This window comes from Condylura cristata, unplaced genomic scaffold, assembly GCF_000260355.1.
Source record: "Condylura cristata isolate star-nosed mole 26May11 unplaced genomic scaffold, ConCri1.0 scaffold00022, whole genome shotgun sequence".
In the NCBI taxonomy this organism is placed as follows: domain Eukaryota; kingdom Metazoa; phylum Chordata; class Mammalia; order Eulipotyphla; family Talpidae; genus Condylura; species Condylura cristata.
In genome coordinates, this window is record NW_004567123.1 from 10,059,535 (window position 1) to 10,084,648 (window position 25,114).

A 25,114-nucleotide genomic window follows, 5' to 3' on the forward strand; every position below is an offset into this window, starting at 1 on the left:
CCCACTTTGTCTCTGGTGAATCCTCTCACCCTCCGCATCTCTGGCCTGTACCCCAGTTCTGTATGAATAAATAAATCTTTAAAAAAAAAAAATGATTGTCATGATTTTACCCACTACAGTTCATTAGAATTTTAAAAAGTTTTACTCTTAAATCTAAATCTCCAAAGGTCTCAAAAAGAAGGAATAAGTAATAAGAGTATGCCATATAGGGTCCTTCCTGGTGGTGCAGAGGGTTGGCACACTGCACTGCCAAGCTAAGCCAAGCCATGGCTGCTTTAGTGTTAGTTCGATCCCCCACCTGGGAGGTGATCCACATGGCACAGCAGACCTTTCTTGTCTCGCCAGCTGCTCCCCTCAGCAGTGTACTTTGTCATTTGCCTGTTCTGCTCCCCACTCTGTCTCTGGTGAAGCCTCTCACCGCCCCTGAGCCTCTGGCCTGTACCCCAATTCTGCATGTACAAATAAATAAATCTTTAAAAAAAAAAAAAAAAAGGACTATAAATAAATAATTATATAGCCATATTATGAGATACCATTATGTAACTATGAAAGGGAACAAACAAGTCCTTATCTGGCTATAGAAATTAAAACAGTTTAGTATCAGAATAAAAACAAACACAGATTAATAGCATAGTATTAGGAGGCCAGAAATACACCCAAATTTAGGAGACATTTAAACTATACAAAACAGGTATGATTCTACAATGGAGAAAAGAAATTCCTTCAACAAATGGTGTTGGGAAAATTAGACAGTTACATGCAGAAAATGAAACTAGACCACTCTCACATAATCCACAAAACTAACTCAAAATGGATTAACTAAAATCATAAACTATAGAGGAAAAAAAAATAGGCAAAACAGTGGAATACATTAGCTTCTGGCTGTGTTTGGGGACTGGAATCCAGCAGCAAGGAAAACAAAAGCAAAAATATACAATGGGACTACATCAAGCTAAAAAGCTCTTTCCAGGGAAACTATCATCAATACAAAGGCCCTACTAAACAGGAGAAAGTTCTTGCACATCTTACATCTGACAAGGGGCTAACATCTAATACCACAAAAAAAAAAACTCACATAAATAAACCAAAAAATGCAATCAAACAATGGGCAGAAGTGTTACATAGATACTTCTTCAGAGAAGACGAGTGGCCAACAGCAGTTGGATGAAAAAATGTTCAACATCACTGACCATCAAGGAAATGCAAATCAAAACCACAATCAGACACTGCCTGACTCCTGTGACAATTGCCCATATGAAAAAACAAACAAACAGGCCCTCCCTGGTGGCTCAGTGGGTTAAAGTGCAGCACTGAGATGCTAAAGTTACTTCAGCATGAGTTCGATCCCTTCCTTGGAGGTGACCCACATGGCGCGGCAGACCTCTCCTGACCCTCCCACTGCTCCCCTCAGTGTACTTTGTCAGTTAGCCTGTTCTGCTCCCTACTCTGTCTCTGGTGAATCCCTGCACCTCTGGGCTGTACCCCAGCTCTGTGTTCATAAGTAAATAAATCTTTAAAACAAACAAAAACAACAAATGTTGGTGAGGATGAGGTGAAAGAACACTAATGCATTGTTTGTAGGTATGTAGCTGCCCTAGCCCATATTAAAAACAACATGGAGGTTCCTCAAAATATTTAAAAATTGATTATGGTCCAGCATTTCCACTGCTAGGTATTTACGTAAAAAAATACAAAATTACTAACATGCACTCTTCTCTGTTTGCAGTACTCAATTTATAGAAACAACCTAAATGCTCAGATCATTGGATTCACATTGGTATGAACACATAATGGTGATTATGTATATAAATAAAACATGATCAAGATTAATTCTTACCATTTGTGACAATATGGATGGGAATGGAGAGACTAAGAAAATTTTACAAAACCCAGCAAATGAACAAGAAGCCAATTAAACCAGAATATCTGTGGTTCTAATAGCGTTTAACTTTCATAGATGATTAAAATGTATAGTCAGGGATGAGAAGCACTGGTCTAGTATGACTTTCATACAAGCTGCTAGCTAAAAATTAGGTTTTTAGGGGAAATTTAAGGCAGCTGTCTGTGTTGGGAACACACAGGAGCAAACAGGAACGGCACTACTTGCTACAGGACACTGATATATTTGTGTTGGACAAAACTGTATCTCACACCCAGTGATTTGAAAGAGCTCCATCTTTCAAATTACTCAGAAGAAAGTCTCAGAGTGAACCCTGTTGTTGTATTAGGATGCAAATACAGCTGCAAACGAGTAAGTTTTAATTCAAGCCAAAATTTGAAGATGCTTAAAATTTTCTATACTTAGAACTTATTGAAACTTCTTTGCTTCATGTGGGAATAAAAATTTCTAGGGATGGGCCAGAAATGTCAGAGATTTATGTCTAGGGACACTGGGGAATATCTGGATCTAATGTGAACACGGAATTGCAACTGTAATTTTTTAACTGGCTGATGCCATGTAGAACAGGTCTGGGTGAAAGTGTTAGCTAACCATTGAGACTGAGAACTGTAGCTCTGATGATGCTTGTCAATCATTTGATTGTATTTGCTGACACCCTTTTCTAGATTTTAGGCCATTATCTCATTGAGAAAGCAAGTGCACCAGAGATATTTAAATGAATTATTATTCAACTCCAAAGTTTCCTTGATTAAAAGAGATATACATGTGTTCAAAATTCAGTTTTAAGGAACACTTAAGCAACATACTTAAATCTGTGTCTGTCTATATGGTTCTTTTCATTGCTAGTATTTGAAGTACCCGCTGTCCTGAGACTGGGATTATTTCAGTCCTCTACTAGAGGGAGATTTTGATGTTTTGAATTCTTTCTACTTAGTTTTTATCAGAAAGATCAGGAATACTAAGTGAATTGGTAATCAAGTGATTCCAATAAAGTGAATCAAAGAGTCTTCATGTTTTTAGAGTCAATTTCTGGGTATTTGGAGTAGAAATTAAAAAGAGATTTTAAATGGGAAAATATTCCAGTTTGAAAGGATGGTTTATTATGGAAGAGAAAACAGGGAAATTGGGTTAATAAATTTTATATTTGATAAAGCAGAAAGGAAATGTCAATTAGCTATCATTTCACTATCTATGCATATCAAATTATCATGTTGTATATACCACAACTGCATATACATTTTATTAAGATAAAAATAATGAACAGCCTACTTTATATCCTCAGTGATAAACTTTTTAGAATAGAGTAATGAGTCATTTTTTCTAAGAACTAGGTACCATTGGTAAGCAGTACATCCCATGTGTCCCAGAAGAAACTTCTAGATGTTGTATCATAGCTTATTTCTACAAAACAAGAAGACCGTGACAAGTATGGGGTAAGACTGAAGAGAGCATTTCTGGTGCAAAGCCCCATCAAAATGATTGTCATGATTTTGGCCCTCCCTGGTGGCGCAGTGGGTTAAAGCACAGCACTGAGAAGCTTAAGCCACTTCCTCATGAGTTCAATCCCCGCCTGCCCTGGAGGAGAGCCACATGGCGTGGCAGACCTCTCCTGACCCACCCGCTGCTCCCCTCAGCAGTATACTTCGTTGATCGGCCTGTTCTGCTCCCCACTTTGTCTCTGGTGAATCCTCTCACCCTCCGCATCTCTGGCCTGTACCCCAGTTCTGTATGAATAAATAAATCTTTAAAAAAAAAAAATGATTGTCATGATTTTACCCACTACAGTTCATTAGAATTTTAAAAAGTTTTACTCTTAAATCTAAATCTCCAAAGGTCTCAAAAAGAAGGAATAAGTAATAAGAGTATGCCATATAGGGTCCTTCCTGGTGGTGCAGAGGGTTGGCACACTGCACTGCCAAGCTAAGCCAAGCCATGGCTGCTTTAGTGTTAGTTCGATCCCCCACCTGGGAGGTGATCCACATGGCACAGCAGACCTTTCTTGTCTCGCCAGCTGCTCCCCTCAGCAGTGTACTTTGTCATTTGCCTGTTCTGCTCCCCACTCTGTCTCTGGTGAATCCCCTCACCCTCCCCCCGCCCCTCTGGCCTTTACCCCATTTCTGTATGCATACCTAAATAAATCTTTTTAAAAATGTATGCCGTATAAAAGGCATTCCTAGCGAAGTGAGTCAACTGGGCCAACATTGCTTATCTTGTAAAGAAATACAGGGACTGATGTATTCAATAGGGTGTCTTCCTGCTACGAAGTGGTCTTAGCAGTGGTGGCAGTAGTGATAAGATTTGCAGCACAGGTGCTGGCTACACCTTCCTCTTTATTCAAGACTAAGGCAGTGCTTTCCCCACGCTTGGAAGAAAGGAGAGTTTGCTCAAGGGAGTTGCCTGGTTCTAGAGCACATCCTTCTCTAATGGCAGCCTCAATCTATATCATTGGCAACTCCACCCCTCCCTTCAAGTTAGGAATGTTCTGAAGAACATTCCATCTCCAGGGCTCCCTCTGGGATCCACTGAGGCCCTAGCTGGGACTGTATGAAAATTCACCTGCTCCATTTTGCCCCCGTCTCCCTCACAGGTGTACAGATGTTAAACTGAGGAACACTTCCTGCCCTTGACCCTCCATCTCCGAGTCAGCTTCCTTGAGAACCAGTTTGCATACTGTAAATATGTTCTTCTTGAAATAAAAGGAAAGCTTTAGAAAAGACCAAAATTACTAGTCTTCTATGATTGATAGAGCAATAAAGTAGGTTAAAAAGGTTAAAATGAGAAATAGATCTGAAGGCTAACCCTGGTGAAGAATGCCATTATTGAGAAATTTACATTTGTTTCACCCCTGTTCCAGGAAATATTCTAGAACATGCTGACTTATTGTGCATTGCTTACTTACACCTGAGGAGCAGACCAATTGGTGATAAGAGCTTTTAGAATAAACCAGTGTTAGGAAGGGGCTATAGAGATTCTTGTGAGACTGGCCAAGAGAAACAAACTTGCTTTCTCATTCCAGGTCTATAATCAGTTCTGCTGGAACCTGGGAGACCTATATCCTTTCTGGGAGCAGGAAGACTTGTCTCATGTTTGATTTAACTGTGTTCACATGCTTTACCATACGACAACTTTATAATCTCAAAACTGTATCTGGTCATCTTCTGTCAATATAAGGCCATCCAATTGCAATGAGTTGTGTTATTACCACCTCATGTCTGACCAAAGTTAATATTTGGGGTCACCTGGTTTTATACTGGTATCTCATACACACACACACACACATATTTATATACATACATATATATATGACATAGATATATAGATATAATACAAACATATATGATACAGATATATACCTGATACATATATATGTGTATGTGTATATATATATATATATATATATATGAAATATACACACACAGTCCACCAAGACTTGTCGATTCTACCTCCTAAATATCTCTGCATTCAGTTTTCCTTTCATTTCATGTATCATTTCTCTAGTTCAAGAATAATTATCACTCTTCTAAAGTAGAATAATGTTTTTTTAATCATCAAATTGTTTCTAGACTTGAGTTGGAATTTTAACTATATCTATTAAATTCTCTGATGTTCTTCATTCCTTTCTCTCCCTTTCTCCTTTTCCTCTCTAGGCCTTACTCAGGAGAGCTCATCTACATCTGTGGCTTTTGATTATGTTGATGTGATTGACATACAAAAAGATGCCGCAATATTCACCTGAGAGATTTCTCTGGAGGCCTAGCTTTTTATATCTATCTGCTAATTCTTCAAACACAATTTGTCAAAAATTAAATCGACTACTCTCTCCCACCCTCCGGATTTTCTTCCTCTCTTACCTATTTCAATGAATGATACCACCTTCTTTTTATGCAGCTGTCTAATGTGTACCTTACCAATTCCCTAAGTCTAGCCATCTCTTCTGAATTCTACCTTCAAAGACATCTCTTATCACCATTCCCTATCATCACTACTGTCAGATCAGTCCAAAAACTCACCTAGATTTTTTTAAACTAAACTTTTGCATCAGTCCCTTACCTGATTTTTTTGTTTTGTTTTGTTTCTGTGTTGTCTTCTGAAATCCATTTTCCAATAGACAGTGAATGTGATCTTTCTAGTTTGCAAATCCATCCAAAACCCTTCAATATCTTCCCATTGTTCTTATAATAAATACCCATGGTTTATAAAAACCCATTATAGTCTGGTCCCTGCTTGCATCTCAAACAATCTTTCTGCCCACATACTCCCACTCTCGCTCACAAATTCTGGTCATTGGAATTCCTTGGTTCCTTGAATGTACAATGCTGCTTCTTACTTCTGAGACATTCATGCCATGTTTCCTCTCCATGAAGACTCCTTCTGTCCCATCTTGCCTTGTTCTTTGATTTGAAACTGAGGCTGAATTGATCTCAGACTCAAAAGTATAAGGAAGAAGAAGAAAAAAAAGGTAGTCTAAACTTTTTTCCTAAGATCTGCTTTTACAGCAAAGATTGGATGCTTATAGACATGACTGAACTCACTTCCAAGGCCAGCTGGTAACTAAGATCACTGAGGAGGAAGAGTGGGAAGAGTGTATCAACAAAAGTTTAAAACCCCAGTTATCTTATGTCTCTTTATACTCATATATGAAAAGTATATACTGTTCTAGCCAATGAACATCAGTTAAGAACACATTTCTTTGCCCCAACCTTATAATTCCCTTTTCTCAGCCCTGGTCCCCAAATCTATAAAATCTATTTTTTCTCTTAATTGGAGAGGTAAGTTTCCTGCCTACTTACCAATTGATTCTCAAATAAAGCTGACTTCTCAAATGTCTGATCTATTATCTAATCTGTGGGGGTCAGGTCGAGATCCCATTGCTCTGCAAGAGCCTTATTAACATCTTCTAGAAACTGTCACGGAACAACAAATTCAGTTTAGATGTCTCCCTTCTTTGTTTGTTACCTTGATATTCTCTACTTCCCTTTTATCCTATATACCATGACAGTCTTCTTATCATATATACTTCTAGCAATTCATTTTGTTAGGGCTCCACCCTGAAGGCAAGAGTCGTATTCTTCTTGGTTATTCTTGTAGTCCCCAGATTGTAGATAGAATCTAGCACAAAACAGATGTTCAGAAGGACTCACACTTGATTAATGCGTTACTTAACACCTTGGTACAAGCAGTGCCTCTTCTGAGAATGTTTTCCTTTGCTGGGTAATCCCCAATTTTCATTTTGCTCACTGTGCAAACTCCTGTTCACTTTGAAGCCCCAGCATCATACCTTCCTGACTTCCTAAGGGCATCAAATGGCACAAATGCTGTTTCCTACAGTAACTTCCTCCCCATCATTATTTTTGTCATGTGTTTTACTTGCGAGTCTCTTTGCCTCTCAAATAATCTTTCTCCCCACATACTGTGATTGTCACTCTGAGTATCTGGGGCTTAGGAAGTGGAGATAAAAAGGATTTATTGTGAGTAGTTCCTTAGTACTTCATCATTTTAAGGCTCTGTACATGAAGAGCCAGTTCTAGGAAAATTTCAGAAAAGAATAAGTATTGACACAGATCTAGGGAGGAGTACATACGTACTTTTTGTTCTTCTCGCTCTACGGCTGCATGGCATTTTTCTATCCCCCAGTTTCTCAAAAAGTCTCTGAGATAGCCAAATAGGGTTCCAAGTCCATATCCCATATAAGTGAAAACCATAACGTGAAGAGGTGCTTCCTCAAAGGATTCAACGATTGGCTTATAAAAGTGTGGCTTCCCATTTTGCTGAAAAACAAAAGAAAATCAATTACATTACAATAAATTATGATACTTAAAATTTTGGACTTTCAACCTCTAAAATTACAAAAAAAATAAGATTCTAAAAGGTGCTTAGAGAAATTGATCATTGAAAAGGGTAATCAGAGAAAAGTACATTTTATATACACATTTTTCATATTAATATTTGTGAATTTATTTTTTAATAGAGGTAACAGTTGTTTACAACACTGTATATGATTCAGAAATAAAAGCTCCTACTTCAAGTGTGTGTATATACTTTAATACATATATATAATTTTTATTTTTCAGTTATGATCTCAATAAACTGGAAAAAATTTAAAAAAAGAAAAAACATGGAGGCAAGTACTTTAGAGACCCAACAAAATACAATGTATGTTTTTTCATTGACTCCTTTTATTTTTATTTGTGGCTAGCTTACAGTGCTGCACTCTAACCCCTTGCACCTCCAGGGGTTATTTATTTTTATTTGTAAATAAAAAGGTAGTGATAAAACTTGGACAATTGTAGAAAACCAAATGTTGACTAGAAAAATATTACTTATTAAAAATTACTGTTAATTTTGCTAGGATAGCAGTATTACATTGTGTGGGGAATGAATTCTTCTGAGACATTCATGCCATGTTTGCTGCCGAAAGCATTCAGAGATGAACTGTTATGATCACCTGAATTATCTTTCAAATGGTCTATCAAAAGTTAAGTATATTTATAAAGCAATATTGGGATAATATTAATAGCTACTTAATGTTGAGAAAGTTTACATGGATATTAATTATGTTACTTGTACACTTTTCTGTATGTTCCACATTTTTCATAATAAAAAGTCAAAGTGTTTTTTATTTTTGTATCAACATTCTAGTGGAAAATAGTAACAAACCATTATAAAATTAAATTATTTTAATTCCTGTCTAATTTGCATATTGCTGCTCAATCAATCTGGACTCAGTGGGTTAGTATGTAAATTATTTCTAGAGCTAAAATTTAATTAAATGTTAGTCTTAAAAAAATACTGGGCCCTCCCTGGTGGCGCAGCGGGCTAAAGCACAGCACTAAGAAGCTAAAGCCACTTCAGCATGAGTTCGATCCCTTCCCAGGAAGTGATCCCACGTGGTGTTGCAGACCTCTCCTGACCTGCTCGCTGCTCCCCTCAGCAGTGTACTTTGTTAGTCAGCCTGTTCTACTCCCTACTCTGTCTCTGGTGAATCCTCTCACCATCCCTGAACCTCTGGCCTGTACCCCAGCTCTGTATGCATAAACAAATCTATTTTTTTTAATTGATATATACTTACACATGTATATTTATAAAGGATTACTGGGATAATGTTAATATAGAATCATGTTCACTGGAAACACTGTTTTTATAACTCTTATAAATAACATTTTAAGCATCACTGATCCCACAAATGCTGTTTTCTAGAATGTATCACCTTCATTTTATATATGTTGTTGAGGGGGTGCAATATTTTTGGCATCTCTAAGTGCCTCAGTTACTGGCACTGTATGCATAAATAAATCAATTTTATCCAATGGCAATCAAAAAATATATCTGTAACATGAATAATTTTGATTTCTACATAATGTGCTTTAAAGCAATCTTTGAAAAGCCTTATATTGACATAGAACACTTGAATTCTTAAAACTCCACAAAATATTATTTAAAATCCTATTAAAATTCCTTGCCTTTTTATTTATCCATTAGATCAGGTTATTTCTCTAGATGCCCTAAACTAACAGTGATAGATGTTTCTCTTGTCTAATGTGTCATCCCCAAACACAGCCTGGTGGTTTAAAATCATAGAATGAGAGAGTATTGCTTAATATGAATTCTTCAGTGAAAGGTGAATGAAAGGTTATACAAATGCCTTGTATTAGGGAATACAGGACATTTGGGGTATCTATTATGAGGAAACTATGTGCTAGGTTTTGGGCATTCAAAGATGAACAAATAAGACCTGGTCCCTGCTCCATACTTCTTGACATCTTCTTCTAGAGAAACTATACAACAGTTCTCTAGGTCTGCTTGATGGATCATCACACTGTTTTAGTGACACCTAAATATGTGTTCCCTTCCTAGCCTTGCACTGTACTTAACCTTTTAACCTTGGACATCTGTCTCTAGCATTTCATGCAACTCAGTTAAGACCCATCTCTTGGTTACTTCCACATCATGGGAACACATAATTCCTTCCTTCCATGATTTGTCTATGTTCTTGTAAAAAGGACTGTGATCTATATAATGGAAGGTTTGATGAAATTTTGTGACTGATTAGGGACAAGTCAGGGGGAAAAAAAAAAAACAAAGAAAATTGCCTGGAAAGAACATTATGACAGTGTTGGTAAAAAAGAAATAGGATATTTAGAAGGAGAGCTGCTGTGGAGGGAAGACAATGAGTATTCATGGTGCATGCTGAGATGGGGGTGGTTATTGCTCACAAGTATGGTTGCAAGAAAAGAGAAAGACCTTGCCGGTGTATAGGATCTAAGACTCAACTAATATAAAATAGAGTTTAAGCCATGATTATCAGTAACTTTGAGAGCAAACTATTAAGGTTAGTGAGACTGAAGCAAAATTCTAGAACCCACTGCCTTTCAGAGCACTACAGGAGAAAGGAGGTTAGTGAAGGGGACACAATGTGTGAAACTTCTGAAAATTTGCTTAGCCTAATCATTGACTTAAGAGGATGACCTAATTCTATGGATGCATGCTAAGACATAAGGTTCCAGGGCATTTGAGGCCATTTATGAGGATCAAGTGGTTTTTCCTTTTTCCTCCTCTGACCCAATGTCCATTTCTGGGCTCCATAGGTGGCCAAACCAAGCAAAGCATTACCCCTGAAATCCATGGGAACTTTTTGCTTGAATTGGCTCTGAGGGAAATCTGAGCTGTACATAACAGACAGTCTAGCTAGATGCAAATAAAACTCTCAGCTGGGTGCATAAACTGGGCCTTTGTAACTATTTTGTTTCCCTTTGTGACTTATTCTGGAGGAAAGTTATAACACAAAGAAGTTTTCAACAATGTCCAGCAACCCCAACCAATATCTATTTTACTTTCATTCACATGCTTTTATTTATCTTTATTTTAATGAAAAAATTTTACAGTGTTATTTGGCAAAGAGAAAATGAGATAATTTCATGGAGAATACAGTTATCTGGAAATGTATAGATATTTTTTAGTGGATAGAAAGTGACTCATTTATTATAATTCTTTATTTAAAGTTGAAGTCAAGGAAAATATCTGACAAGGGACTAACATCCAAGATCTATAATAAATCATGCAACATGACTATATATATATATATAAACCCAATCAGAAATGGGCAGAAGAGCTAACCAGGTGCTCTTCCAAAGAAGACATTCAGATGGCCAACAGGCACAGGATAAAATGTTCATCACTTATCATCAGGGAAATGCAAATAAAAAACACAGTGAGATGCCACCTCACTCCTCTGAGAATGACAAAAAGTCTAGAAACAAGAATTGGTGTCGGTGTGAAGAAAAAGGAACCCTTGAACACTGTTCAGAATCCAGCCTTAGAGAAAACAGTATGGGGTATTCTCAAATGTTAACAATAGCTCTACATATGACCCAGCACGTCCACTCTTAGGTATCTACTTAAAGAATGCAAAAACATTTATTTGAAGGGATATATGCACTCTCATGTTTATTACAGCACTATACACAATAGTCAAGTTATGGTTACAATGCCCAAAGTTAGAGGAGGGATTAAAAAGACATGGTATAGCCTCACAATGGAATGCTACTCAGCTATTAAAAAAAAAAAAAAAAAAAGATGAAATCTTGTCATTTGTGACAACATGAATGAGATTGAAGGGAAATTATGCTAAATGAGTAAATGAGAAGGAGAAAAGCAAAACCAGACATTTTCACTCATGTGGAATAGAAAGAAACAAAGCAAAGGAATGAAAAAACTAAAGCAAAATAAACCCTGAAAATCTGATTATACAACTGAGGCTGCCAGACCAGAAAGGAGAAGTAGGGAGTAAAGAGGGTAAGAGAGTCATGGTGGAGGATTATGAGTGCTTTAGTGATGGGTGTGGTGTGGTAACATACATCAGAAGAGGTAGAAACCTACATGCCTAGTGTTGTAAATCAATGTTACCTCAATAAAATTGATACAATTAAGAAACAAAAATGAACTCTGAACTCACGCCTTTTGGGAAAGATTTCTCAATCTTGGATTGGATAGTTATTCTGAATATGAGATTTGACATCTCAAAGTTAATAAGCATAAAATCTTGCTTGATGAGTTTTCTGGCCAAGATGACACAGCATGGTAACCTGCAATACACTTTCTTTTGTTTCCTGTTCATCAAATATTTCTTGAGTACCTACTCTAAGCCAGTTAATGCACTTGAAATATGCTATTAACCAGACAAAGCAGCTTCTTGACCCAAGAAACTTACAACCTGGTGTTAATCAAATATCAACAAAATAGCACCACAAATAACTCATCATAGACTATGATAAATGCTTTTTATCGTAAAGAAATGTTGAAAAGTTATGGAAAGCTGTAGTTGAATTTCACCTGGGTGTTTGCTATACTTTCAGAGTATCAAAAATATATAGTAAAGACATTTGAGTTAAGTAATGAATGCTAAGTAGGAGTTATCTAGCAAAACAGTAAGGATAGGGGGAAATGATGAGGCCCTATTTAGAGGCAGAGGAACAGTATGTGCTAAGCCCTAGGATAGGAGAGGGTCCAGAGCAGCTGAAGGCAACTGAAGACCTGAAAAAAAAAAAAAAGAGTGATTGACAGAGACCAAATAAGAGTGTGAATGGAGACCGGGTGGGCTTGATACATTATCATTTACCTTATCTTGAAATGGGAAGCCACTGGAGGTTCCTAAAGTAAGGGACGGCAAGGAGAGAAGTATATACAAGCATGAAAACCCATGCAGGTTAGGAATTGGTACAGCAGAAACTCAGTGTGGACTCTGAATCAAAGTGTCCATCTTACAGCCTATTGTTTATTTTCTACCGATGAACAGACTACCTAAACCTTCATAGTTTTCTCATCTCTAAAATGAGAATAGGACCAGTCTACCTCTTAGATATGTGAGGGTTAACTGGCTAAAATACCCAAGGAATTTAGAATGGAATTTGGCACACAGTAACTCTTTGTTAAAGATGTGTTCCAAGATCACAGAGCTACTATATAAAAACAGATCGATAGTGAACTGCCCTGATTAACTGGGGTGGGGTGAGGTGGGCTAGACCCTGAGACTTGTCCATTTGTCCACACCTACCACAATCTTGACCTAAGTGCCATCCACACAGTCTCAGATCCCTGGGGCCTCAGTGATTGCCCGCTGTCAAATAAGGTTGCCTCACAGAAGTGTGTCAAGATCCTACTTGTGGTTATGATGCAGGGAAAAAAATAGGAAGGATGACGGCAGCTGACCCATTAGAGGTGTAGCATGAAGGCTCACTTTTGCCTTTATTAAAACAAAAATTATAACAACAACCACAGTATTGCTTCTCATACTTCATCTATCAAAATAAATTTAAACATTTCTACTTGTTATTGTGTATTCAATTTTTTATTTATGTTCTTAAAATAAAATGGGTGGGGGAGGTCACCCAATTCATGAAGGAAATAGAGATTTTAGAAGTGCTAATAGGAATGTCCATGAAGGAACTCCTGAGAAGTTATGGTCTCCCCCCCTGCCTGCTTTATTCTCTCTGGTTCCCATCTCTGCTCTTCCCAAACAGTGGTTCTGATCTGTTTTCAAGCAGAGGCTCAGTCAACACTGGGTTCTACTCTTCTAGAGATTTCTTTGGGGACAAGAAAATCCATGTATCAATCACAGTACCGCCCCCAAGAATGGTCTCCTAAAATCTCTTGGCTTGTAGCTAGGTATGGTCACTGGGACGTCAGACCAGGGTCTGTGAACCAAGGGCCCAGCCAGCTGCTTTACAGTTAGGTCACAATAAAGGATATGTGGACTACCTGTCTGCCAAACACCTGAGCCACTGCCAACTGTTCTGTCTAGATGAAACCTCCTGGTCACTCAGGTTCATACCTACAGACTTAGGAATCACAGAGACAAAAAAAGATCTCATGTATCTGAAAGTCCAGATGGCCTATAAACCCAGAACTACTCCAGGACAAATGAGTGCTCTCATCAGTTCAAAGAAAGCACCTAAAGGCCAAAAGACCTGGAAATTTTTGGAGAGGGCAAGGAGGCCCTCTCCAGACCAGTTAGGCTGCTAGACAGCATAGCACAGAGAGACAGCATGAGGAAACAGGAATGTTGCTTCAGGTTGCAAGGACAATACTTGTTCATTGAGAACAGGTGTAGCAGTGGGGAAATTGGCAATCAGCCCATCATCCCCAGCATCCCTGGAAAAACCTGGTGATTAATGTTGCAAGGAGAACAGAGCTGCTGGTGCTGTTCCTCAGGGCAGCGCAGTGTCTTCCTGCTTCCCCTCTCTCCACTAGGGCCGCATTTGTGGGCTGCAGTTACTCAGTCCCCTGGCAGGTGTTCTGCTCCACGGGGTTGTACTTCATTAGAAATGACTGAGCCCTTTAACAGCAAATGCTTTCTTTTCACAACTGTCTTTAAAATTTTCTGGCAGAATCAGTGTGTCAGTCTCCTCTTCCTTCATAAACTGCTGGATTGTGACTTTTACTCTCCTACTGAGCTTGCAGAGAGTTGTGGTTTGCAAATCTTTCGGCAGAGGACCATACTGAATTCCAGTAAGAGCTATATTCAGTTATTTCCATTAGTCAGCTAGCTTCTCCACAGACTTTTGCAAATTCTTTGAATTCTTTAGTTCAAACTTTGCTCTGACTATTCTTTTTCCCAGTTAACTTGGCCAATGACCATTTCATATTCCAAGTATTCCTAGTGGCTGCTGCATTTCTGCCAGAGATCTTCCCTTCAATATGATGTTGGTAGCCCTGTGGATCCTCCCTCAGCAACCTGGGCCAGATCTGGACAACTGGTTCACCACAACCCTGTTGTGGGGTAACATGAAGGTCATGCTTCTCATTGTTGTGAGATGACAACCATGCTGAGCCCACTATAGCCCTTTCCTCAATCCACATAGAGAGAAAGAGAACTATGGGACACTGCTGTAAAAAGATGTACCATGTCATGGCCAGTAAAAGAGACCTGGAATCCTCCAGGATACAATAGGAGTGGAGGGGAGCACAGGGTGGAAGCTTCAGGGGGAGGAGTTGTGGAGGATTGAAAGACTAAAGTTGAGGGTAACCTTGGTGTATGTGTATTTTCACAAGACAACTTCAGTGACTTTATTGGCCTGTTTTTCAAGTAATTTTTCAGACAACAGGGATAAATATAGCTAGGTAGAGACAATAGGACAGTGAATTGTGACTACTCATTAAATAAGTGTGGTAATAAAGAGAGGGACAGAAGGAGAGTGGCAGCTTTAGCTACCAATAGTGAGGGGAGATACTTCTTTGGGGAAAAAATAAAATTGAGCATATTTTGGAGTAGAAGAACATTCCCAATAGATTAAGGGTCACTGGAAAGCAATAAGGAAGAGTGTAATTCTCAGAACAAGGTCCTCTTAGGGGAACATAATGAAGATGTATGACTGTCCTGAACATAATGACACAGACTCCCTCAGGAGCATGGCCCCTTGCCCCTGCCCCCTGGCCCTACTCCCAACTCAGTCTCTGATGAATCTTCTCACCGCCCCCCTTCACCAATGGCCTGAACCCCAGTTCTTCTACACAAGTTCTTCTAGCCCCTGCAACTTGCCCAGAGCTGTGGAAAAATTGTGATGCAGGCCTTTGTTCTTCTGTAGGTTCTTGGGGCTGAATCAAAAAGGCTCGAGTATTCTGAAACAAAGGTGATTCTGCAGATTAACCACTAACTCACAAGCAACTTTTTGTGTTTGGACAGACACAGTTTATAAAATCTGGCACCTTAAATTATACTCATGGAAAGAAAAGTCAAGATAAACGTGAAGAGGTTTTCAGTTTTAGTCACTACAAAAGTAAGATTGGGAATAAGAAGACTTGGGTAATGAAATGCTGAAGGAAACCATTTGTACTAGAAATAAGAAGAGGGCCAGGGGCTTTCCTGATGGCCTAGTGATTAAGTCTCAGCACTATCACTGCTACTGCCTGAGTTTGATCCCCAGCTAGGGAGCTGACCCACATATGGCACAGCAGACCTCTCCTGTCTTGCCCGCTGCCCCCTTAACAGTGTATTTCATTAATTCTACCTGTTCTGCTCCCAACTCTGTCTCTGGTGAATCTTCTCACCGCCCCCCTTCACTGATGGCCTGAACCCCAGTTCTTCTACACAAAAATAAATAAATAAAATCTTTTTAAAAATCCTTCCCTTTAAGATAAAAAAGAGGACTAACTTTGCTTTTGAAATGTAATGCATAAAGAACTTTCCATATTATGCTGGATAGACAAACCTCTGAACCACACTTCCAAGGATACTGGCACAGTACAAATGAGTATCTACCTAGGTTGTAGTGCTGAGCTTCTGAAAAGGGAAACAGGACACTGTTAGTGACGTGGAGTAAGATATGCTAGAGGCTGTCATATTCAAATTATGGAAGAAGAGCTCATCCCAATAACTTTTCAGAAAACAAATATAATTGGTAAAATTATAAAAATAAAACCATTTAAAGTACCTGGAAAAAAAAAGTATTTCAAAATTGTATTAAGGATATACAACAAATAAAGAAACATTTACTCAAAAACTCTAAGTATCAACAACAAACATCTGTAGCATCTGAGCTATGACCCACTCCCTCCCCCTGCTCCCTCACACAAAATAGCAAAAGTTCCACTCTAAGAAAATATAATCAAGAAGATAGTGTTCCCTCTCCCCCAGTTCCAGCGAGACTATGCTATTTCTCAAACTTCTAAGATTTTTCATCACTCCCAGCTATTTCTCAGAGCTGAATTCCATGCATGTGTCACTGAAAGGCTGGTGGCCCCCCATCCTCCACTGAATACCATTCTTCAGTTCTACCCCAGGCATGGAATGCTGAAGACTCTGGGGCCTCAATTGTCCTCGCTCCAGCTCACTTGTGGGGCAGAGATTTCATGCTGAAAAAGGAAAGCCAAGGAGACTAGAAGCTACTGTCTACCCAGAGAAGACACCTGGCTCCTAGAGAAGCACTCTCTTCCCCTTGTTCTAGAGCAATGGGATTTTGTTTCTAGCAGAGATGGGAGGAAGGTCAATAGAACAGAGGGGTACAAATCATTCCAGGAAGGAGATGATTATATTTGTAACAGAGACAAGGCTGGTTCAATAATGAAAGAGCTCTTGAGACCAATGGAGGAGATTTTAGTGTTAAGGCATTGGGGGGTCTGGAAAATTCTGTAAGAGCAAAAAGCTAATTTGTAGGCAGTTAGCTTACTAGGGGGCGCAAGGGGGGATAAGCAGTCAAGAACAGTCTTCTTGGGATCAAAACAAATCTCAAAACACTGGTCTCAAAAACCAGCAGTCTAAGGATCCTCACTTTAATTGAATTAGACTGAGAAACAACTTATGCTGCAGGATATTGTCAAAACCAATAGGTCAATCAGCTAGCAATTAGTAAAGACAAATAAAAGAGAGGCAGAATAGTTTAACGAGATCAGAAAAGAGACAGGCAAGGAGAGCCTCGCTAAGAACTGTGTCATCCTAGGCACATTCTAAGATGGTACCTTCTGGAGAGCATCAGTAAAGGCTTCACATTTCGAAGTAAGTAGCTTCATAAAAATAGCCCAGCCAAGACTTAACAAATGAATAAATAAATACAATAAAAATCCCAGGCGGGAGGGCTGGGTGTGGTGTTTAACATCTATAGTTGCTACAATATATTATCTAAAATGGTCACTTTTTAGCCAAAACATGAAACATGCAAAGAAATAAGATGTGACCTATACAAGGAAAAATTGGCAACAGAACGCTAAACAGAATACAGATGCTGGACTTAGCAAAGACTTCAAAGCAGCTAGTATATGTTCAAAGAACTAAAAGAAACTACTTTGAAATAAAGTAAAAGATACAACAATAGGGCCCTCCCTGGTGGCGCAGCGGGTTAAAGCACTGCACAAAGAAGCTTAAGCCACTTCCGCATGAGTTCGATTCCCGCCTGCCCCCGGAGGAGACCACATGGCGTGGCAGACCTCTCCTGACCCGCCCGCTGCTCCCCTCAGCAGTGTACTTCGTCGATCTGCCTGTTCTGCACCCCACTCTGTCTCTGGTGAATCCTCTCACCCTCCGCATCTCTGGCCTATACCCCAGTTCTGTATGAATAAATAATAAATAAATCTTTAAAAAAAAAAAAAGATACAACAATAATATACCATGAAGTAGACAATATCAAGACAGAGAGGAAATTATAAAATAAGTGTCAAATGGAAATTCTGGAATTGAAAGTGATATGGAAACTAAAACCTTACAGAGGGAATCATCAGTAGATTAAAACTGGAAGATTCAGCGGATCTGAAGATACATACATTGTATTTCTATAATAAAAAATAAATGTTAGAGAAAAAAATGAAAAAAGTAAACAGGACTTAAGAAAAATACGGGCTATCATTGAGCATACCAACGTACATGTAATGATAATGCCAGAGAGAAGGAACAGGAAAAAATATTTTGAAAATTACTGGTTTAAAATTCCTCACATATGATGATAATATAATTTATACAATCAGAATTTTACTGATATCCAAGTAGACTAAAAGCATAGATTCTCTCCAAGACACATTCCTTCCTTAGATACAAAGAGAAAATCTCAAAAGAAAGAGCTTTTCTCAAGAGAAAATAATCCATTACATAATGAAGCCCAGTATGAACAGTCGACTTCTCAGCAGAACAAAGGAGACCAGAAAGTAGTAGGATGATATGCTCAAAGTGCTGGGGGGGGGGGGGGAATGCCATAGAAGTCTATATCACACACAATCAAAAATGCAAGGAAATAAAGAAATTTCAATATTAACAAAAATTTAGAGAACTCAATAATAGCAGATCCACCTAGATACACATGACAGCACACATGCTGAAAAAATTATTCAGGCAAGTGACCTCATACAGTAATTTAAATTCATCCCAAAAAATTTTTTTAAAAAAATCAATGCAAAGAACACAGGCAAAGTTAGCTATGAAACTATAAAAAATATATATGATATATATAGTCATATATTATCTTTTTATATTTTGATTTAAATTGAAATTGCATAATTTATGTGTAATCTTTATTTGACCTATATATAGGTAAGACATTATATATATATAAACAGCACAAAAAGAAGATGTTGCAAACAAAGTTATGTTGGAGTAAGAAAATGATACAAGATGGTAATGAGATTCCACAGGCTCATATTAAAAGAACAATAAAAAGTAAATAAGAAAGTAAATGAAAAGATTAATATAAAAAAATTCTATCTTATTTCTCTCTGCCGTCTTTAAATATAGGTAACATTTCTTCTTCCAGTATTTTTGAAAGTCATAGAATTACAGAATATAATAAGTATATCATATATTACTGCTTTTGTCAAAATTGCCAAATACATAGGTACAATATGATAAAGGATGGTGGGCCCTCCCTGGTAGCCCAACAAGTCACAGCACAGCACTAGAAGCTAGTAGAAACATCCTCTTCACCACCAATTCAACCCACCAGCGGGGGTCACCCACCTGGCGCAGCAGACCTCTCTTGTCCTACCTATTGCTCCCCTTAGCAGGGTACTTCCCTCAATCTGCCTGTTCTGCTCCCCACTCTGATTCTGGTGAATCCTCTCATAGCCCCTGTACCTCTGGCCTGTACCCCAGTTCTGTATGTATAAATAAATCTTTTAAAAAATTAAAGGATAGAAAAAAATAATAATAGCAACCATAAGAAAACTGGGATGACTACACTAAATTCAGACAAGAAAGACCTTCAAACAATAAGGGTTGTTTTATAATGATAACATTGTAAATACATTAAAAAGAGGTAATAATAATAAACATGTATGTACTAATGGTAAAATCCCAACATGCATGAAATAAAAACTGACAGAAAGAGGAAAAATAAACAATTTTTACTTTTAATAACATAATGTTATTAGAATAATAGTAATAATAGTAACTTCAATATCTTGCTTTCAGTAGTTGAGTACAGACACTATATAGATGACCAAAAAGGAAGTAGAAAACTTGAACAACATTAGAAACTAAAGAGACTTAATAGACATATAGGAAATACTCCTTCCCTCAAGTCATAATCCACAATTTTGTTAAGTACATATGGGACATTCTAGCCACCTTAAAATATAAGACTTGTACAAATTACCAACCATGATTTAAAATTTGAAAGAATATGGTGTAAGTTTATGAACTGGAAGAATTATGTCTTAAAATGACAATAGTTCCCACATTGATCTACAGATTGAACACAATCCCTACCAAAAACCCACCTAATATTTTGGATAAATGGAAAGCTGACATTAAAATTTATATGAAAATGCAACATACATAGAAAAAAATTGAAGAAAAAGAATAAAGTAGGAAGAGTCATGTTTCCAAATTTTTAAATTTCTAGAGCAACAGCAATCAAGACTTATAAATCCACAAAATAAAATTAGAGTATGGAAATAAACCCTCACATTTACAACCAATGAGTTTTTTGACAAATGTGTCCAGAAAATTTAGTAAGAAAAGAATAATTTTTTCAGCAAAGAGAGTTGGGATAATGGATAGACATATAAAAATGAATGATGTTGAACCAGCTCTTCCCAACACACACAAAAATGTTTACTCTAAATAGATCATAGGCCTAACCATAAAAGTTAAATTATAAAACTCTCAGAAGAAAATCTAGAAGTAAATACTCATGATCTTGGATTCGGCAAAGTCACCAAAAGCACAAAATGACAAAAGCAAGTACAGATAAGTTGAACATGGTCAAATTTTAAAACTCTGTTCTTCAAATGATAACATTAAGAAAGTGAAAAGACAATTCATATAATTGGAGAAAATATTTCAAGTCTTACATATGATGAGGGTTTCATATCCAGAATAAGTTTAAAAAATTCTTGCAACTCAATAATAAAAGGTCAAAGAACCCAATTTAAAAAATGGACAAAAGATCTGAATAAACATTTGTCTGAAGATATACAAACTGCCAATAAACACATGAAAGGATGTGCAAAAGCAATTGTATGTCTTATAATGGTACTTATAATGGTAATGATATACCACTTCACATGCTAGGATGATTATAAAGACAACTGTTATCAAGGATGTGAAGAAATTACAATCCTCACACATTGAAATTTCTCTAAAGACACAGGGTTTTCATATGATCCATAAATTCCCTAGCTATATATCTAAGAGCTGTGTATACAACACACAAGAAATTGTGTACACTCAAATGTTCATAGTAGTAGTATTCATCATACAGGAAAACAACCAAAATATTATTTAATTAATGTATAAATAAAAAGTGGTATAGACACATTGATTATGGATTATTTGACAATAAAAACAGAGAACATGCTGAAAAAAGTTCTAATATTGAATTTTGAAACATTCTAAGCAAAGGACCACTGTTGTATGATTCCATTTGTAATCAATATCCAGAAAAGTGAATCCACAAATGTACAGAAACCAGATTAGTGATCGACTCAGCGTGGTAGAGATTGTGAAGAAAAAGACAGTGATTGCTAATAAGCACCACATTTTTTGGTGGTGTAATATTGTACAATTCTAAATAAACTAAAATGCACTGAATTCTACACTTTAAATGGATTGTACAATGTGTGAATTGCATCTCAATAGAGCACACACATTTCCTCTATGGAACACTGCTCTATCTCTGTCTGATTATTGAATTGCAGTTGCGGTGGGTCAGTAATGGGGCAAGCAGCTGAGAAGAGTTGGACCTAAAAGAGATGAGGAGAAATGCTGAATTGAGGGGGAACTAGCATTCTTATCTTTCTGGAACCATCTTCAACCATGATGGTGAGTCTGTCTTACACAAATGGCTGGAGTCCTGTGTCATGACTAAATACACAGAATGATTCTTGACATTAGAGAAACCAGAGAAGAGCCCCAGGATCTGGGGGGGCCTCAAGCCTGGTTGCTGCCCTTGCCAACAAATGGAGCCTGTAGATCAGCAAGGAGGTCCACATGTTGCAGGTATAGCTCAAGTCACAGCTAACTCTAGATGACTGATTGTTGTTTCACTTTCATCTTCCCATTATTATACACTTTTGTTTTGGTTACAACTTCAACCTGAAAATTCTGAAAAAAGATTTTTTCAGCTTGGCTAAGGTGACACAGTTAAAGTTATCATACATATGGGTGGCACTGCTCAAATGGTTTGTTGAAAATGATTTTCAAGTACCATGAAGCAGAACATGGCATTTAATGTATTCACATAGTTCTTTCCAATTCCTAGACTTCTTTGTGGTGTGCCATGTGACACATTCTGTCTAAGGGACTATGTGGGGACAGCATGTGTCATTACTGAGTGGAGGCAGTCGAAAGTTAGTGTGCCTTATCTAACACTTTTCTTTCACCATGGGGACCTTGAAGGGCATTGGATCCACTTGGAAGCGAAAAGATGGGAGAGGCAACGGGGGGGGGGGTGTTGGGAGGGAAGTGCACAGGACTATGATGATGGCACATGGGTGATTCGGTGAAGGGAAGCCCACGGGGATACAATTGAGATAAAAACAAAAAAGTGTACAAAATGATGTAAAAATAAACTGTTATTAAAAAAAAAAAGATGGGAGAGGCATACCTGAATTTCAAAAGACTATATATAGAACCAATAAAACTCATTGGATTGAATTTGTGAAATTTATGGCTTGTCTATTGCAGGAGTTAGTGTTATTTATCCTGGGCAATCCACCCATTGTACAGATAAAATACAAAGATGCTTTCGAAGATAAATACCACCTACAGCTCTAAGATTCATTTTATTTTATTACATATAACCACAAGTGAGTACTATTGTAGGGTATGTACTTTCAGGATCATAAGCAATCTGGACTTCATTTATCGTTACGTATGCTTGAATGCAAGCATTTGCAAGGACTGTAGTTTCCCCTTCAAATATACCACCTGGAGGTTTGTCATGTGATCAGATATTTTGGTTGCCTAGCCTACAACCACAGCCTGTCCTCTCTACTTATGGCCAGATGGCACTTTTTCCTTAGAACCCTAAGTAAGCTTTGGTCCAGCGGCCATTAATTCAGAAGAAATGGAACATAGAATTGGGATATAAGTTTGCACAACACAAACTAAAATTTTGAAAGAACTGTAGTTTTCCCTTCAAATATACCTCCTAGAGGTTTGTCGTGTGATACAGATATTTTGTTTACCTACAACCTACAACCACAGCCTGTTCTCTTTACTTATGCCCAGATGATCCTTGACATTCAGCTGAAAGTGATCCTTCACTAGCCTCAAAAGGTAAAAGATCATTAGTTTAAGCTAGCCACAGTGGGTCTTATCAATGACTCATTTAGAAATGGTCATGTGAACAAGTGTTGGCCAATGGAAACTGAGAAAAAGCCTCTTAGGTGAAGTCTGAGGAAGGTTTCATTGAAGAATAAAAATAGTTTAAATAATATTATTTATTCTTCTTTGTGTCTGCTTGGGATATCTAGAATTGCAACATCTTGTGACCAAAGCAGAAGATACTAGATGATAAGCAAAGATGGTAGAGAGAAGTGATGAAAGTCCCTGATTCTTGAGTCAGTGAATCACCATTGCAGGGACCACTTAAACCATTTCTAGACTCTTCTCAAATCTAGACACTTATTAGGAGAGAAGAAAAAAATCTTATTTTTGATCTACCTATCTTTGAGTTTTCTATTATTTTCAAGGGAAAGGACCCAATCATTCAGTTCTTATCAAAACTACAAGCATTGCAGGTCAGATGATAGGCTAGAGAACAGTAGACAGGACTGGTGCTCATGGAGTATATACTAATAAGTCAGTTAAAATAGCATTCCATTCTGACCAGTTAATTAGTACTCTGTTCTGATTGGTAAGTACACATTCCTTATTCACATACATTCCTTATGAATACATACTTTTTTAAAAAAGATTTATTTATTTATGCTTACAGAACTGGGATACAGGCCAGAGGTGTGCCGGGGGATGAGAGGATTCACCAGAGACAAAGTGGGGAGCAGAGCAGGCAGATTGATGAAATACACTGCTGAGGGGAGCAGTGGTTGAGACAGAAAAGGTCTACCACACCATGTGAGTCAGCTCCCTAGCTGGGGATTGAACTCATGGCAGTGGCTTCAGAGAGCTTCATAGTGCAGTGCTTTAACCCGTTGTGTCACCAAGGAGAGCCCATGAATACACACTTTTAAAATTATTGCTCTAACATACGGGAAAAAATTAAAAGCAGTTCTTTTCTTAGAATTCTCTACTTTTATTATAACACTTCAGTGTCATATTACAGTTTATTTTTTCTATAAAATATTTTAGAATGTCAATTTTACTGTTGTTGAAGTTATATAAATGATATATAGCACCAAAGCTATGAAAGTGGATTGACACAAGTATGATGACATCACACAGTTCTACCTTATTTGGAAAGGTACTCATTGTCTTAAAGTTGTCTGGGAATTTAAGAAATGACTGTTTTAACCACAGACTTGTGTCATACGCATTGAAGCTATAAATGTTTAGAATCATGTTTCATATGTTTCAGCCTAGTTTAACTCATCTTGTCACATATAGGTGATTTCTGCTTGAAGCACTGCATTGATTCCACATGTACACAATCATGGTCAATTGGGACATAGCACCTCCCATCCATATTTTATTTCTGTCTTGAAGGCAGCTGGTGTTATTTATCATTAATCTATTGGCAAGCTGTGAAATAAGAAATTCCACATAACAGTCAAGTGAAAACTTCCTATTAAGAGGACTTCAGCTAGATAGCTGGATTTGAAAAAACTGTTTAGCCAATGCAGGTTGTTTAAGCCACTAAGTTAAACTAATACCTGACAACTGAGATTATATTTATTTTTTTTAACACAGCCTTAAAATTCCAGAATCAAACAGCCTAAAGATTTTTGTTATTGTTACTACTTTCTTCTTGCTTCAATACAGACCAAGTCTTACCAAGTGTCTTCATCACCAAATACTACACCAGAAAGCAGGATGTGCCCACAGATGGCTACAAATGGTACCATAGACAGAGGAACAGAGTACACTGGGAACTAGGAGGAAGATGCATCAAACACTTTCAGGAGAAGATAGTGGAGGCTTCGTGAATAGAAAGCAGTTGATCAAGGGCTAAAAGACTGTAAGGATAAGGACAGTAGGAATGACAGAAATATCCCCAGGATAGAATCTAATGAATTATGGAGATGATCATCAACCTTCCACTAGATGGTCTCTTTATTCCATCCCGACTCCTGCAGTTTCTATATAAATTTATCTCTAATATCCAAGCACCATTTATA

The 25,114-nt window shown here is 37.6% G+C and overlaps 1 protein-coding gene across 1 annotated transcript in view; it reads right to left on the reverse strand.

The window, feature by feature from the left end:
- SPTLC3 (serine palmitoyltransferase, long chain base subunit 3) overlaps nucleotides 1-25,114 on the reverse strand; it is a 122,815-nt gene that overhangs the window by 77,846 nt on the left and 19,855 nt on the right. The window contains exon 2 of the mRNA XM_004687163.2: nucleotides 7,486-7,668. Within this exon, the coding sequence (XP_004687220.1) occupies nucleotides 7,486-7,668 (183 nt within the window). The remainder of the gene's footprint in view (nucleotides 1-7,485; nucleotides 7,669-25,114) is intronic.